The 18,449-nt window shown below is 40.0% G+C and overlaps 1 protein-coding gene across 1 annotated transcript in view; it reads left to right on the top strand.

Moving 5' to 3' along the window:
* LOC311156797 (vitellogenin-1-like) overlaps nt 1-18,449 on the top strand; it is a gene marked incomplete at both ends in the record, with an annotated part of 42,855 nt that overhangs the window by 15,820 nt on the left and 8,586 nt on the right. The window contains 15 exons of the mRNA XM_084211038.1: nt 3,717-3,841; nt 3,927-4,028; nt 4,113-4,232; nt 4,486-4,675; nt 4,764-4,857; nt 4,970-5,155; nt 10,097-10,241; nt 11,777-11,996; nt 12,867-13,036; nt 13,671-14,100; nt 14,377-14,639; nt 14,722-14,778; nt 15,613-15,807; nt 16,803-17,009; nt 18,132-18,274. Coding sequence (XP_084067164.1) covers nt 3,717-3,841; nt 3,927-4,028; nt 4,113-4,232; nt 4,486-4,675; nt 4,764-4,857; nt 4,970-5,155; nt 10,097-10,241; nt 11,777-11,996; nt 12,867-13,036; nt 13,671-14,100; nt 14,377-14,639; nt 14,722-14,778; nt 15,613-15,807; nt 16,803-17,009; nt 18,132-18,274 — 2,647 coding nt within the window. The remainder of the gene's footprint in view (nt 1-3,716; nt 3,842-3,926; nt 4,029-4,112; nt 4,233-4,485; nt 4,676-4,763; nt 4,858-4,969; nt 5,156-10,096; nt 10,242-11,776; nt 11,997-12,866; nt 13,037-13,670; nt 14,101-14,376; nt 14,640-14,721; nt 14,779-15,612; nt 15,808-16,802; nt 17,010-18,131; nt 18,275-18,449) is intronic.

Below are 18,449 nucleotides of genomic sequence, written 5' to 3'. Positions count from 1 at the left end.
AGCTACATCAGGTTTGTTGTCTAAAGATTTTTCTTGCATCTTCCTACCAGGATTCTTTATTAGAATGAGCAGATTAATGTATGGTATCTGGAGACTGGCCAATTACATCAGAGTTACACATAAAAATGCAGTTAAAGTAGGGAAGGACCAGATTAGAGGAGAGGTTTTGTTGGGCCACATGGTAGCTTTTGCTATTTTCCATGTATGTTACTTTTCTCAGTAGATTTTTTTAAGCAGCTCCTCTGTGGAAATGACCATGACTGCCTCAGTGATTTGGCATATGTAGCTGGTAGATTTGGGAGATTACAGCCCCAAACACAGTCTCCTTACACATGCTGTATGTCTATCAGGAGTCAGATGTTTTTAGAATTTTTGTCATTCACTGGAAAGATTCTTCTCAAAGCAATCAATATTAAGAGACTCTGAAACACCTGAAATCCACAGTGCTGAGCGTACACGTACTGCTGCCTCCTTTTGGAGACAGGGGTGTCATTTGAAAGACGTTTTCATAAATCTTATTGTTGTCTTCTCCCAGTTTTGTGAGTTTTACATAGCCATTTAAAGTGTGCTATAATAGAAATAAATATAATACATTCTGTAGGAATCACAGTAATGTACTATACATGTGCTTGCTGCCTCATTGATGGAGACAGCAAGTGCCCAGACAAACACAGTCACTAATATATACTACGTGAACTTTTTTACTACTTAAAATACATTCAGGGATAGATACATTTTATGTTAATATGAAGATATGTGTTTCTTGGTTAAGGCGCTCATTTTGTCTTCTAATTTTTGCTTTTAAAATTAAGCCATCTAAATTTTCACGCAGCGAGAAAGAAGGGTGCAATATGTATGAGGGATGCTGGCAGGATGTGAAATGGAGTACTTTATTTTGGCTGTAGCCTGGAAATGCAGTACATCAGGGAATTGCTGTTACTTCCTGGTGAAGACCATTGTCAGTAATTTGGCTACCATGGATAGGTAGATCCTCATCCTGAAAAATAAAAAACAAGATCTTTTCCTCACACATGCTAATCTTAGACTTGCATAACTCGGCTAAATTAAGTCAATCTCCTACTACACCAGCATGGGAAGAGGATTTGATTTGTCTCCACTAGCCACAGGTAAAATATTTTTCTGTGAGTCCATTCTGGAAGAGTTACCATAGTGACGGCCGTAATGCAGTACCTATTTCCTTGATAAAAACAAAAATCTGCCCCCAGCATCACAGATCTTTGTGGTGCTAGATGCTGAATTTTTAATCACAGGCAATAGCATCAGCTGAATCTGTCTCTGCTCTGGAAATTGTCACACATGGCCACCACAAATAGTGCTTCATGCTCTGCACATTGCTACTGAAATCAAAGGGGTGACTCAGGTTCTTCTCAGTGTGAGGACTGTGAGAATCTGACTCTCAAAATGCACAGATTTATATAATTAACTGTGTACTGAAGTTTATACATAGCAAAGACTGCTTTCTTTGCTCACTAAGTTTTCTTTCCACCATCTTTGGGGCAAGACATTAATCAGATATATGCAGGTATCTTCAAACTCTCATGGTGAAATGGCAAATATATTCTTGGAGCATTAGCACTGTGTAATGCCTGAGGTATGGAAAATATTCCTGCTCTTTTCAATTCAATGAATTCTATATAATAATTTAATCATTTCTAAGCAATACTTCTTATTAAGTATCAGGAAGTACAATGGACTTTTTAACTAGGCTTTGTGGTAAGAACATAAAAAATTTAACAAATTCACTTATAGTACTGTGCCTCAGTTTTAGTGTCCTGTCCACAAAACACCTGGCATTGCCTTGGCTAAGCTCATGCAGAGAAAAACTAGTCTTCACATTTCTAAGTTTCCTGTCAACTCCCTAGTAGTCCAGTGTGGCACCACTTAGTTGTTTTGGTTTGGTTTTTTTTAATAGGATCATCATTACTATCTACTGAATGTTCTCCACTTATTCCTCTGTCAAAAGTGGGATGGCATAAATACCTGTGTCTTGATTGCAGGAGCTGTTTCTGAATCTCATATAGATAGCCCCCAGCACTTTGGATTGCACAGTAGATTCATGCAGCAAAACAATGAAGGCAATGTGGCAAAATTACAGTTCATACATATTTCCCTTTCTCCAGTAGGTGTAGGAACAGGAGAGGAGGGCTAGAAGGAAGCACATCATAGATGACTATGAATTCTGTCAGCCTTGTTTCTCTTTAAACCTGAAGAAACTTAGAAAAGCAGAGGGATTACTTTAACTCATAAAACAGGACAGGTTCTAAATGTGCCAGAACTGAGAAAAATTCCTGACTGTGCTCTGCACTGATTATCTGTACCTAAGAACATTATGGATTATATATCTAAGTAGAGAAATAAATAGAAACAAATTGTTTGCTCAAAGTTCACTCACTACTTATCAATAATTTAACAACTGGTGCATTTCATGTAAGGGTTACAGCATTTGGGACTTGATTTATTAAATAGTTTTTGAGTCATTTGAGAGACAAATCTATAGCTCACCATCTGTCCTTACAGGACATCTGTATCACTTTCCCTGAACTATTAGCAAAGGATGGCAAATCTGTTTTCATTTCTCATCTCCTTAGTCAAGGTGCCCTAAATGACGTCTCATAAAAGCATTTCATAAGCTGATTTTACAGAGTGTGACTGGATGTAAATGATATGGACAGGCATATTTTCCATACTTGGAGAAGTTCACGGGGTGGGCCCATAGGGATTTCAGGAGGTTTAACAAGACCAAGTGCCAGGTGCTGCACATGGGTCAGGGCAACCCTCCATATCAATCCAGGCTGGGGAATGAACTGATCAAAAGAAGCCCTGCCAAGAAGGACTCAGGGTGCTGGAGAAGGAGAGCCTGGACATGAGCCAGCCATGTGCTCTTGCAGCCCAGAAAGCCAATCGTGTCCTGGGCTGCAGCAAAAGAAGCCAGACCAGCAGGACAAGGGGGAAATTCTGCACCACTCCTCTGTCCTTGTGAGCCCCACCTGCAGGGCTGCACCCAGCTCTGGGGCCCTCAGCAGAGGAAAGAAATGGACCTGTTGGAGCAAGTATGAAGGAGGACCAGCAAGATGATCAGATGGGTGGAACACCTCTCCTATGAGGAAAGGCTAAGAGAATTGGGACTATTCAGTCTGGAAATGAGGTAGATCACTGACCTAATTGTGGCCTTCCAGCACCTGCAGGGAGCGTGCAAGAGACCTGGAGAGCATAAGGGGGAATGTATTCAAACTGAAAGGGAATCCGTTTATATTAGATATCACAAAGAAATTCTTTACTGTGAGGGTGAGGAGACACTGGCACAGGTTGTCCAGAGAAGTTGTGGATGCCCCAGTTCTGGATGTATTCAAGGCCAGGTTGGATGCAGATTTGAGCAAACTGGTCTACTGGAGAGTGCATGTGCCCATGGCAGGAGGCTGGAACTGGATGATCCTTGTGATTGCTTTCAACCCAAACCATACTGCTTCTATGATATAGCAAAAGCAACTGGAAAAATGGCATAACCACCATGCAGTGACCAGTGAGCTTGTAGCTTTGCCCATTATTGCTTAAAAAATTCAGAATATTCTGTTTATGCCTGTTTTAGAACAGCAGTTTTATGGCTAAGTTTATTATTAAACTAGTAAATAGATATAATCTGCATACTCTGACCTAAAAAATAACTGTGCTGTGTCTTACTGCCTATTTCTCTGCAGAGTTCCTTATGAGCGGGCTGGCAGCTAAATATTTGGTATTGAATGATGCAGGCAGCTTAATTCCAACTACAGCAATGTCCCAGCTACAGGCACATTTCCTTGGAAGAGTGGCTGATCCCTTGGAGGTAATTGGGTGTACCCACAGTTTGCCCTCTAGTCCCTTCTTACAACCAGCCTCCACTGGCATCTGCACTTTGCTTCTTCCCACAGGTAGGAATAACAGCTGAAGGACTGCAGGAGATATTTGCCAAAGGTTACGCTCCTGACAGGGAGTCAGAGACTGACTATCACTTCAAGAAAATCCTGAAAACGGTAAATTCTGGGGAAAAAGAAAACCTCTGATATTGCTTTCTCAGATGTAATGAAGAATCAGGCTTTTTTCATCTTCTCACACAGCTCTCTGACTGGAAGGCATTCTCCAGTGACAAACCTTTTGCATCAGGCTACTTGAAGATGTTTGGCCAAGAGCTGTTTTTTGGTGGACTTGATAAAAACGCCATCCAAAACGCACTGCAGGTATCATTTTTAAAGCACCACTCCCCAGGCATCAAAAGTTCTAAAATACTGTTACTTTCATACATTCTCTCCCTTTTATAAATTCATGCTTGGGTTTTTTGTCTCTAGTATTAATCAAGGCAAATAAGGTCAAGCTTTGATCAGGATTATTTGTAATCATTGCTGGCAGAATTTCCCCTGAGGCACAGTTAATGACACGGATCATGATATTCAAGTTCTGCTTATTTAGACATGTTGAACTCTGTAATTGCAGGCATGGTATGGATCTGATGAAAAAATCCCTTCACTAAGGAGAATAATCAGTAGCCTTCAAAGTGGTGTAGGGAGGCAGTGGACCAAAGCTCTCCTGTCCTCTGAGATCCGCCGCATTGTGCCCACCTGCACCGGCTTCCCGACAGAGACCAGCTTCTATTACTCTTCTGTCACAAAAGTGGCAGGAAATGGTAACATACCTCATTGCTTTAGCAATACAAGCATTCTTGCTCGGGCTGGAGGGTGTTTTTAACTGTTTCCTTGCTTTCTTTTTAATAGTTCAAGCACAGATTACACCTTCTCCCAAGTCTGATTTCAAATTGACTGAGTTACTAAATGCCAACATTAGGCTCAGATCCAAAACAAGTCTAAGGTAAGTGTTTAGAATAAAATAAAAGAATAATATTTTCAAGAGACAGAGACCATAAATATTCAACAGCTGATTGCTGCATGAACATAATTATATCCTCCTTCTACCTTTTCAGCATGGCCAAGGAGGTGACCTTCGTAATGGGAATTAACACACACACAGTCCAGGCAGGGCTGGAAGCACGCACCAAAATGAATGCTCATGTACCTGTGAATGTCGTTGCCACTATCCAGATGAGGGAAAAAAATATCAAAATTGAAATTCCGCCATGCAAAGATGAGACTAACGTAGTTACCATAAGGTAAGACACCATAGTAGTTACCATAAGGTAAGACACAACATTTAGTATCTTTCTATGCAGCAAAACAGAGTCACCCAAATACACTTAGGGATCTTGTCTCTGACTTACAGCTTGGATAAGTGGTGTTGATTTGTATAGTTAATGTTTATTTTAAATGAAGTGACACGCATTAAATCTTTATTGAAAATATGTGTTACTTTCTGTGGTCTTCTCCTGAAAATCCTCCTTAGGACTATATCTCAGTTGTTGAGATCCATAATCTATCTGAAACACAAACTACATAAAATCTCTATCTTGATACAAATATTTGAACTGGAAATACTAGGTAAGATATAAACCAGATGAATCCTGTCTGTTAGAACAGTTAACCCATCTATATTTGCATTAGATGCCTTGAAGCATAGAGGGTTTGGTGTTTCTTACGTTTTTACCTTGTTCCCCTGTGGCTGCCATTTGGTTTTCTTACCTGTTAGGTCTCCTTGATTTATTATCAGTGCATGCAATTACAATACACTCTGGAAAACTGTTGTAGCCAGATGCCAAACAAATGAAAACAGATGGAAATACAAATGCAAAGAGCAGGAGGAAACAGAAAGAATATGTCCAAGGAATCAAAGCAGTAGACCAAATTTAGAAAACCTTCTCACGCACACACATGAAAAAAAAAAAAACTGAGAAAGAGAAGCTGAAAATTCTTCACAAAGGAAAAATCTTCACTGACAACAGAAATCGGCGATTATACAAACCACTGAAATGTTAACAAGTTTCTGCTCTAGGAAAACAGCCCTAACAAAAGAGATCAGTTGCTTGATCCAGCTGCAATTAGCATTCATGGCTGCTGGCCCAGAGATGCTCTGCAGGTCTCCTTCATTTAGCCACCAGTTAGGCTAATCATTATTTTCCCTTGTCCTTCAATAGTCACAGACCATTTGACATGCATTTGACATCTCATCTTCCTCCCTGAGACAATTCCTCCACTCCATCAAGTGTGGCTGTAATAAGGTTCTCTCCATGCAGAGGTAGGGAGGGTCTCAGCATTTCAGAGATGAAAAGTTAGCTGCATGGTTTTTTGGTTCAGTTTCTTATGGAGGCCAGACAGTCTGCTCCTAAGGTCATCAGGGAAGCAGGCAACAACTCTCACTAGTTCCTCTGTTAGAGAGAGTGAGGCAGATATTAATGAACTCAATAAGCACACTGAACTGAAATGAGAATATTGAATACTTATAGGGAGTTTAGAGCCTCAAGCAGAGAGAAATATTAGCAGAAGGATCCTCCCTGCAAATAGATAAAAAATATTCTCCTCCTTTGACTTAAGGGGAGATCAAATGAGACACAAAAAGGGTTAAATGCATTGCCATTAAGCAGAAAGCAAGTCAGTATCAGAAACAAGGAATTACAGCAGAGAAGCCCATGAGTTCCAGCACAAGCCCTGCTCTAGACCCTGCAGCATTACCATTTATAAAGTGAAGTAGTCACTAGGAAATAGCTCCATAATGCCAAGTATATGAGAAAGCTAATACCCACTAGATGACTTCTAGCACCATCAATTTCTCTCCAAAAAGCATTCCCATTCACTATTACAAAACAAATGGCCAGTGGAAACCACACAGAGCAATGAAACAGCAATGAGTGCAAGTGAAGGCAAAGCAATAACGAGAGAATGTAACATTGAACCACATCACTGAGGAGGTCAAAGACCAAGCAAAGCAAAATCTTAAAGGTATGAAGAGAAACAAGCTGGCACAGTAGAGAGAACAGAGATAGATATATATCTATATAAATATATAGATATATCTATATATAGCTATATAGACTGAATTAAAAAATTTAATTCAACACAGTCTTTTTCTTCCTTTTACATAGATCTACCAAATAATAAAGATCCCATTGAAGTCAATGTTTTAGAGATATTGTGACACCTTCCCTTGTTAGCTTTACATATCCCATTTAAAGAAATAGTTCTACAAAGCTATTGATCCTTCATGTGTTTGTAAGCTCTGTTCAAAATATTTTCATATTGGGCACTGTCTTGATGGTCAGCAGGTTACCTTCCACACTCCCATGGCATTAAAGTTAGACAGGATGTGGTATTATTTTCCCCATCATCTCTCACATCCAGACACAGGAAGCAAACAGTTTTCAATAGCATTAAGTTCATTTATATCCTACACACCATAAAGGTTATAACCTGTCACAGCAGTGGGACTTATATAAATTTTCAAGAGCCAAAGAGAAATTCAGGTTAGTAATCACAGGCTCAAAAGAAGAAGAAAAAAAATAGAAATCTTTGGTGATAGAGAGGTTGCATTCCCAAGACAAATCAGCACATTATGGGCTCAACTCTCTCTATAGCAAAATCAGAGCACAGTAATTAATTGTACTATGGAGAGAATCTATAGCATGTGTTTCAATTCAATCCTATCAAAATTTAATTAAAATAATGGTTATTTTTAAGGCTCTTTTAACATAATTATTTAGTATACTACAGATGGCTACTTCAACATACTTTTAAATAAAACTTACAAGAAGTAAAAATCAAATAAATTTCAGGGGAAATTAGAGCTCTGTGATTAAAGTATAAATATGGAGAGCTGCCAGAGAATGCACTTTGCTAATATACCACATATTTATAATGACAGCCTACTGAAGTATATACATAATCATGAATAGAGCTTGTATCATGAGGTTTTTTGCTTATTTTAACTGTAGGATAAGCAGAAATTGCTTCACATAGGCATCTTATTTGTAAGATGATTAGGTAATTAGAAATCTCTTTGTCCAACATGGCTATACCACGTATAGCAGAAAATGCAGAAGAGGCAGCACATGCTGTGATCTTGTTGAGGCAGCAAGGAGTGTTTGGGGAGCACTGCTCATTTATTTACATATGATGCCACACTGTGTTTCAAAACCTGGAAAAATAGTTTTTTGTTGATTGTTTTTTGTTTTAAACAGACATTTGAGCTCTCCTGTCCCCATGCTAGGGACGTATGTAAGGCCACACTCTCTGAAACATCAGTGTGTCCAACACAGCTGAGCTGCTTGTCCCCTACCCATGCAGTGAGTTTGGCTTATATTATAGCACAGCTTCTTCTCTCATCCAAAAAAATGCACTAATACATATTGGAAAATCTCCTTTTTATTTTTTTCTCCCTTGTGTGGGATCAGAGAGACCAGATTCTTTCATACCATAGCTTTAGGCCTTCTTTGTGACTGTTTTTTCTTGTTAAAGCACCAGAGCTGGCTCTTGTAGCCTATTTTTACAGTGCTGTGTGATTCTGCAGACATTGACATGTGTCACCTGTGATGCAGCTACATTTGTCGGCTCTCTGTGCTCAACAGGGAGGAATCGATCCTTCGCTTTCATTAGGTGGCAGGAGTAGACTATTGGCATAAAAATACTTAAAAAATTGGAAAAGAAACCCCAGGGCTTTCTGCTTGGAGATCCAGCCTGCAGTTCAGTGGTCATTTGAATTATTGAATGGGATTAAAATAAAACCATTTCCCTTTTTGTCTCTTTACCCAGATGAGCTATCTGAAATGCAAGTTGATTTGTATTTTCTTTTATCCCCTCAGCTTGTTAGGGAGAATATTTTATTTCAGATTCCATTCTTCAAGGTTCTCCTATCACCCAGCGTGGAGCGTTGCTGTCATGTCCTTATCTAAAAAAAGAGAGAGATGGAAAAGAAAACAAAGCCCACAGGTGACACACGTTTTATTGAGGTGTTCCACATGAAGAGCAATTGTGTGCTTTACATTGCACACAGCACGGTAGGAGCCTTCAAGAGGAAGAGAGGGCTATCAAATGAATACAAATTCATCTTTCAAATAGGTTAGATTGGAATTGCTCAGGCTAGTACAGTGTGGACCGTATTAAAATAGAGACCATTTTGAGACCATCTCCATTCACTGTCACAGCAGCCACCTCCATTGGCAGACCACAAAAGCCCCAGGGCAAAGAGATCAGCTTCATCCTTGAGAAAGAGCACGTGGGGAATTCTGAGAGGGATGTTAGCTGATAAACGGCTAATAAGGTAGAGCTAGAGCGGTGTTAATAGCTAAGGGAAGTAGGTTTTTGTCTCTCAAAAGCACTTCAGCATTCGAGATGTTGCCCTGACCCAAAACAAAACTCATACTTCACAGCACTGTAACAAGTTCCACAAAGAACGTGGGGTATGAAGCCAGGGGTTCAGGATAGTTTGCCATGAGAGTCTCAGCCTGATGCTGCACCTTCTGTCACTTATCTGGGATCCTAACTAATGCACTTAGAATTCACAACACTGGAAACAATGTACCAAACAGATTTACATAAATGGGCTCTTAACCTTCCTGCTCAACTCTCTTCACCTCTTGCCAAGTCATGGCCAAGCCATGAGTATTACTGAATTTAAATCAAGCTGGAGACACTTAGTTTCATGATTTCACGCTCCTTTCTTCAACTGTGGTCTAATAAAAATTGCACAGAAGAAGGCATTCAGTAGCCACCAGTCCCTAGGCTGTTTTTTGAAGTTATGACAGTATTTTTCCAAATACAATCTTAAAAGAAATTAGAACTAAGGCTACTGTAGAGAACACACCGAAGATGAATTTAAGAATTTAAAAGTCCAGGAGATCAAAATAGGAGACTCAAAAATGTAATCCACAGCCATGCTTCTAAGCATGCTGTTTTTCATGGTATTAGAGTATGAAGATCCAATCAACTGTACGGTTTTTAAACTGTGCACATGATTCTAAAATTTTAACTGGGCTATCTGCCCCTGAGATTGTCTTTATTGAGTCTTAGCAGTCCTTGAAAACGCAACAGGAAGGATGCTGTAAATATCTGCAAAGCAATTTGCAAGGTATGATACTTGTTGCTGAGTGCAGCTACAAGGCATTATTCCAGTCTGTTCCTCAGCAGTGCTTTATCAATACAGGTTTCCTCTAATGTTTATTCTGCAGGTCTAAGACATTTGCTGTTACACGAAATATTGGGGATTTGGCTGCTAGTAAGATGACTCCAGTTCTTTTACCTGAAGCAGTGCCTGACATAATGAAGACGTCCTTCAATTCAGATTCTGCATCAGGAGAGACTGATAACATCGGGGTAAATGATGTAGTGTCTGACTATTCTTTTTTGGGCTTTTAAACAGTAGGGAACCATTTCTTTTCTCTATAGGAAAGAGTACAATCCATCTCTGACCAATGCCGCTTCACTCAAATAAGTCAGGTTCAATCTAATAACACAAATAGCCCTATAGTAACATTATTTTAAAATCTGGAGTGTAATACATCAAACTTGCAACACTTTGTCTAAAGCAAAAGCATTTTCTTTGGTAATTAATTTTGCACTGCCATCTACAGGCCCACGATCTTTAAAATACTTTGCAACCAACATGGAAGCATCACATTCCTGGGGCAGTCACAAATGTTCCACAGGATGCTCCACTGCTCGACTTATAGAGACAAAATTAATGCCTATAACCATAACCTGACTGGAGGATGGAGTGCAGTTTGTGTCATGACTTCCTGAGCCAGGTTTCCTTAAAAGCCAGGACAGGCTTTCTAAGCTGGGCAGTGCTGTGAAGGCATCACTGTGACAATTCATTCAGACTGACAGAGGCAGGAATATGCTGTCCTGTTCTGGTTTCATTGTTATCCTGCAACTCTGAAGGGTTTTCAGATAGAATAAGAGATGAACAGAGGACAAGAACAGCACTTTCCTATGGAGAAGTCAATAGACAAACGTGCTATCAGTGAGAGCAGTTTCCAATATCCTGGAACAAGCTTTCTTCTGCTTTGTGCCTCTGTGCTGCCCTTCCTGAAAACTCGGCACTCCACAGTTATTCTTAAATGAACAGCAACTGAAAAATGGCACTGAGTGGAGCATTTCTCAGTGTCACTAGAAATTCCAGGTTGTTTGGTAGGGTTCATGCAAGGCTAGAATCTTGTGAGACATTATAAACTGCATTAAAAAGCTAATTGCAAACAAAAATTGTAAGTGAAATGAATTCTTGTGATTATTGTGTCTTTACGTATTTGCTTAATTGCTTCAGGAAATCATAGTTTTCATTTCATGGATTTGATTCCAACTTTAATTAATTTTCATTTGTTCTTCTGTAAGCATTGCTTATCACATGTAAATGACATAGTTTTTAGTGGAAATTTCTAATACATGATATGTTTTGACCATTTAATTGATATAGTGTCACATTCATGTTAAACCTCATCTGAGTCAGAATTTTTGTGGACATAGTTGAAAGTTCTGTTTTCTGACATGTCAAAAATCAAAGGGAAAAACTCCAGTCAATCAAAAGCACACTCAGTTTTATCAAGAACCTGTTACCACTGTCTAATACTCCAGGAAAACAAAATTAATATTTAGAATTAATTTGTGATATAATTTCCCATTCTTACAAACCTGAAGCTGTTTTTACGTTAGGTAGTCTAATCAACCCATTCAGATGATAATTTTGTCCACTTTAAAACCAAGTTGTTCTATGTCACTGCCTTTGTATCTAAAATAAACTGGTTAATTTCCCCAGCAGGGTACAGGTACTGTTACCAAAATATGATGCATAACACGCAGGTAATTACTCTCATTTTTGTCTGACTTCACTTGACGTGTGTGCTATCTAACAGGCTAGACAGTCTGCAGAGGATGTTTCATCTGGAAATCCCTTTTCTTCTGGAGGCTCTTCTTCCCAAAAAGAGCCCTTTGTTCAGTCCGTGTGCTTCAATGCGAGTACGTTTGGAGTTGAAGTGTGCATTGAGAAGAAAAGCGTGCACGCAGCATTTATCAAAAACCTGCCTCTTTATTACCTGGTTGGAGAGCATGCCCTGAGAGTGAGCTTCAAGCCAGGTAAATACAAGTGGGCACAAAAGAGAAAATAGTGGGTGGAGGTGTGTATATATGCACACACATATATAGATAGAGATGTATATGTGTGTATATATGTCTTGCATCTTAAGTACCACTAAATCTACAATTAGAAGAACCAGGCCAGCCAGTATTGGCAACAGACTATGCTCACAGCAGGGATCCATTTCTCCCCCACTCGCCTGAGCAGCAATTTCCCAGCTCTCCCAGCAATGTCACTCAGCGTGGCCAGCGTCAAGCAGAGCTGATCTGTGCCTGCAGAGTGTGTCTGATGCATCCTGAATCATTGGATTTGGGATGCAAGCACGAAGCAATTGGACATGGGCAACAGATCTGATGCAGTGTCCTGTAGCTACATTCTAAAACCCAGACTCTAAAAGGGAATTATGGATTAACCCTGCCAGGATCTAGTCCTTAATGTCTTAATCCATGATCATAAGAAATAAAAGCACAGCAGGCCGCTGCATCTAGGTCTCCTAAGTATCAAACTAATGGCCTAACCATTGGGCCATTCTTTGCATTCAAGAGTTAAGCCTCAATTCCTGTCTGACATTTAATTCTCTAACCCATGGTATATCTCTTTAAACAATCCAATTCACTTGACTTAAATCTGCTGATCATTCTGTTTATTGACTTGAAAGGATCCAGTATCATGGTAATATTTTAAAATGTGTTTGCCATTAGGTGCTTTAGCTATTAGAGAAAATTTTTAACAAAGTTGCTCAATATCAATAATAATCACTAAACATTTATATTTGAGAAAAAATGGCTAAATAAATTATAATGAAATTGGCTTATTCTCTCATTCAGTTGCTAATAGTAACAATAATACCAATTGTCATGCAATTTCAGTTTCCACTGAGGCACCTATTGAAAAAATACAAGTCACAATTCAAGCAGGAGACCAAGCTCCTACAAAAATGGTACGTCTAGTAACATTTGAAGATCCAGAGGCACAAGCAGCTTCCAGAAAAGAAGCACTTAAAAAAGTGAAGAAAATCCTTGCTGCCACTGATGATCAGGTACTGCTCCAAAATTCCACTTCTGAATTTGTGGGAGACATTACACAAAGCTTATTTTTATTCCTTCTACTAAGTAGCTTCCTTTGTTTAGATGTTATGCCAAAGTGGAAAATAAAGACAGACTTTTGGATACACAAGTCTTTCGGCAGGTCTTTTGTTTGCACACATCCTTTCTGCAAGTGAAAGACATTAGAAGGAGCAGGTTGGTTTTGCATGCTTTTCTGAAAATCTCTTGTAAGAGATAAAATAGCTGTTGTTTGGCCAAAAAGTAGTCTGTTATTTACAGCTACTGCAACTGCAGCAAAATACTCTGACACCAAGTACACAACCTGCCCTGAGACAGCGACAGCTACAGCACTGTCATTACTGATACCAGTTACATGTCATTGTGTGGCCAACAACTGCTGCACGCTCCTTATCACAAAAGTGTTTGGGGTGTTCTGCTCATGGTGTGGGTTTAACACATTATTATGAAATTGCCTTGAATTATTGTGATGTGTTGCAAAGATGTTATCAAGCATACACCTTGTCTTCTAAGGCAGCAGAGATTCAGAGATGTCTGCATCTGATTTTACTTATGCCGTTCCGCAGGAACACAGAAAAATAATTTTTTTCCAATGTTACCCTTGACTAGGGGACAAGAAAACACAGGAGCTCATCATCCAGTGCCAGCAGCGCCAGTGGAAGTGCTGAGAGTACAACGAGCAGCCCCTCCAGCAGCGACTCTGATGATAGAGCATCACAGGGAGGCGCCCAGATAAATCTGAAAACAGGGCAGTCCAAAGCCAAAGCAAAGAAGTTCTACCCATTTGGGGGCAGTGGCAGCAGCAGCAGTAGTGGTAGCAGCAGCAGCAAAAGCAGCAGCAGTGGCAGTAGTAGTGATAGCAGTAGCAGTGGTAGTAGTAGCAGCAAGAGCAGCAGTAGTAGCAGTAAGAGCAGCAGTAGTAGCAGCAAGAGCAGCAGCAGCAGTAGTAGCAGTAAGAGCAGTAGTAGTAGTAAGAGCAGCAGCAGTAGTAGTAGTAGTAAGAGCAGCAGCAGTAGTAGTAGTAGTAAGAACAGCAGTAGTAGTAGTAAGAGCAGCAGTAGTAGCAGCAAGAGCAGCAGCAGTAGCAGTAAGAGCAGCAGTAGTAGTAGCAGTAAGAGCAGCAGCAGTAGCAATAAGAGCAGTAGTAGCAGTAGCAAGAGCAATAGTAGCAGTAGCAAAAGCAGTAGTAGTAGTGGTAAGAGTAGCAGCAGCAAGGACAGCAGCAGCAGTAGGAGCAGCAGAAGCAGTGGCATCAGCAGCCAGAGCAGCAGAAGCAGCAGTAGCAGCAGCAAAGGCAGTACCAGAGGCAGCGCAGATAGCAGCAGCAGCAGCAAAGCATCTGGTATAAAGCATAAGGCTAAGAAGCAGTCCAAGACCACATCATTTCCACTTGCCAGTGCTGCTGAAGGAGAGAGAAGTGTCCATGAGAAGAAGCCTAAAGCACAGAGTAGCAGCAGCAGCAGCAGCAGTGACAGCACTGGTACTTCCCGTTGGCGCAGCAAATCTGACCAAGGAGCTGAGACGAACCGTGTTAAGTCCCAAGCTCACAGTGGCAGCAGTCACATTTCCACAGAATGGGTAAAATGTCTGATACTTTGACTTCTGCTAGGAGGTGATCTGGACTGACCTGTAGGTAATAACTTCTTTTTGAATTTTGCAGGACTATCACCTTCCAAAAGTATACAGTCTCCGTTTCAAGTCTGCTCACATCCATTGGGTAGGTGCCTTATGCAAGTGCACATTGCCATGGTAGCTGCAGCTGATGTGATCAAACCTTTTACTGAAGGGCTTTATTTGGGCCATTTCTCTTCCCCATTCCATAAACCCCAATATCAATATTCATGATGAACAAAAAAAGCAGATTTATTACTAATATGCTATTACACTTCGTCCTTTTGGTGTTGCAGCACTTGCAATTCTCAAATTTTGGGTCAGGACACACAAATGCAGCCAAAACTAGGTTAACAAAGATATGGGGGGAATGATAAAACAGTGGGACCTTCCAATGGGAATAGTGATGTTCACAGTTCTTAGGCAGCCGTGGCAAAATCATTACACAGATTTTTTTCAGAAACCACGTTCAGTAAGCATTATGGCACAGAGGTATTTTTAGCATATATTAGAATGGTGATAATGGAGTGGCTTTTGTAGGTGCTACCTGTACAGCTATTATATGTCCTGCATATGAAAAAGGAAAATGATTTATAGTGTTATTCATAAAATTGTATTATCTTTTTTTTTCTGGATATGGATGTATTTGACCACTTATGAAATGCCACTTTTCATTTTCCCTAGCATTAGACCCAAAGAGTGGGATGTTGCTATTTGCAATCAGTATCTATGCAGTCTTTTTTTCAGCAGAGATGTCAAGGTGGATACAAGGCACATTCCAACCCAACATAGTTCATGTCTATATATGGAAATAAAAATAACACTCTAGATATGTCCAAGTCTGTTACCTATAAAGGGAGGCTGGTAGCTGTGATTTTGATACTTACACTGTAAAACTAGAGGCTACCTCATAGATTTTTAACCTATTTTTATTTCATAGCATCCAGACCATAAAGGATCAAGCAGCTCATCATCATCTTCCTCTGAGCTGGGAAGCAGCCACAGAAACAGCAGCAGCAGCAGTGACAGCAGCAGCAGCCATCACCACCATGGAGAAAATTCTGCCCACAACTCCAGGAGGAGCAAAAGAGTCAGCATCCACCACCACAGCCATGGCTCCAGCCTGACACGTGAGGTACAGCTGGGTGGGGTACCCAGAGCTGAGCTGGCTGCTGAGCAGGAGCTGTGGATGTGGTGGCACTAGCCAGGCATTAGGCTCAGGAGGGACACAAAAGTAAAGTCTGTAAACTGAAAGCCAAAGGTCATTGAGATATTTCCGCCCACAAAAAACTCCTTTTTTTTTTCTTTTTTCAAATCCCCTCGTGCTCAGGTTTGTCTGTTTCCTTTCCTTCATTTCCGAAGGTGTTTGCAGTATGTGAAAGCCTGGATTTGGAAATTATATATGCTGAAGGGAATGTAACTGAGTGAGTTAGAGAGGAAATAATTTTCTTTTTCCTGTGAAAGCTCAGAATACAAAATCAGTTGTTTTAGCTAAAAATGAGGAAGAAATAAATAAGTCTGCCTAATTATTTTTAAATGTAGACTGGAGGTCATGAGTGCATGCAGAGTATAACTAAAATCAGACTTTCCATGGACATTACTGATTGGTAAATGTGAAGGCCCATTAAGCACAGATTGCCTTTACCTTTATTATGCACATAGTGTTCTATAATTGTACTGCAAAAAGGTATCTACATAATAATAGAACAGATAGCTCTGCAAATGCAGGCAATGTCATGGGGAATTCTGCTACTAAGCAGGATTTCAAAATATTTGATTGGCTTGAAGAAACTCTAGAATAGTAAAATATGTTGTGAGTGTGTATATTACTCTGAATATCTCTAGTACACATTGTAGGCAACTATTTGAAACTTTACCACAATGAACAAAACCTTGCTATATGTACAAAGATAGCTTGGAATCCCTCATCAAAATAATCACAATTTTGAATAATTAAGTTTCCAACCAAATTCATCCTTAACTATTCTGGATATAGAAACATGCACTGCAAGCCAAAGTGATGAAGGACAATGGCTGCTGCCTGCAATCAGTGCACATGAACTGGGCTGCAGGTTCTCTGGTGAATACACAGGAATCCTTAAACACAGATGGTCGGGGGCTCTTTTTCAGCGCAACTTCCTGGGAGACGCAATTCCACCTGGCATTACCATCGTGGCACAGGCAGTGAGGAGTGACAGCAGAAATCAAGGTTATCAAGCCACAGCATACGTTCGTTCTGATGCTGCCAAAGTTGATGTGCAACTGGTTGTGGTTCAGCTGGCTGAAACCAACTGGAAAGTGTGTGCTGATGCTGTGATACTGCCTCTGAAAGCACAGGTAAGTGCCCAGGCAGCTTTGCACAGAGGGACATCTACAAAGCCCAGAGCAGGCACAGAGAATCTGCTGATTAACAGTATTAAACAGGAGAGGCATACTTCTTCTGAAATGTTTCATAAAGTTTGGGGAGTTTCAGAAAATATTTCACCAATAAAATAGAAAATAGTAAAAAAAACACTCACACACTTCAAACTCTGGCAAAAATATTGATTTTCAAGATAAATCAAAATATAACCAAAGGAAGCATTAATAAATTGAAACATTGACTTCATCACTATTATCTGTTCTACTATGAGTTATTATGAGTATCTACCTGGTTCTCTGTATTTAATTTATTGACCCCAAGTTTAGCTCAGCTGGTTAGAGCATGGTGTTGATAACACTAAGGACACTGGATTTGATCTCTGTATGGGCCACTCACTCAGGAGCTGAACTCTTTCTGGATGGAGTTGGATGATCCTTCTCGGTCCCGTCCAAGTCAGACTGTTTTGTGATTTCAAAAGACTCATAACTCAAATATATTTACATTGTATTTTTTAGGATTTATATGAAAAGATGGAAAAAGCAAAGTTGGGTAACAGGTTGATGCCAAAGAGAGCATCATAAATGAAGGGAAAGGTCCTCACTTTTTTTGCGTATCCCTGTGCTGTACTTTCCCTGAGCTTTTTGGAGCAATTGCTTGGGCAACAATTTGCAAACCTCTGCTTTTTGCAGCTGCAATTAAAAATTTCAGCATGATATTCAGTATTGAAGAAAGTGGGGTGGGTTCAAATCAGGACGTCTTGGAGAAGGCAAAGAGAAATTATAGCCCAGTCCTCTTCTAGGAGAAAATACATAATGATTAAGAAGTTACCACATCTAAGGAAATCTCAACATGTTTCAGTGTCTGCTTTGAGACACGAACATGTGTATGTAGTTCTGCACAGACCAGAAAACTTTTTCCCTACTATGGCTCAGCTTTTGCGTGAACAAGTCAAAATTTGTCCGTGAGCCTATTTAAAGATTGGAAATATGAAGGATCAATGCACAAACTGATAAAGAAAATTTTGCATTTTGAAACGGTGAAGATTCATTCTGGATTTGTTTTCTGAACTTTGGGTGACTGTTTCCCTGTTTACAAAGGCCAGACTGAGATGGGGCAAGGAGTGCCAGGATTACAGGATAGAAGCAGTGGCTACCACAGGACAACTGGCAAAGAAGCCAGCTGCACAGCTGAAGGTGCAATGGGGAAAGCTTCCATCCTGGATAAAAAAGACAAGCACAGAGTATGTAATTCTTTATTTCCTAAATTTTTATTTGACTTTTTACCCTACTTGGCTTTTGAAAAATACTGAAAGAATTGAATGAAATTTTTCAACCCAAACATACTTGTCTGGGCAGTGCTTGGATGGTAACCACAAGTTCAGTGGTACACAAGTATGAATGTGTTCTAGTTTTTCC

The sequence above is a fragment of the Fringilla coelebs genome, assembly GCF_963513975.1.
Source record: "Fringilla coelebs genome assembly, chromosome: 9".
In the NCBI taxonomy this organism is placed as follows: Eukaryota; Metazoa; Chordata; class Aves; order Passeriformes; family Fringillidae; genus Fringilla; species Fringilla coelebs.
This window is presented reverse-complemented; position numbering and strand designations above follow the sequence as displayed.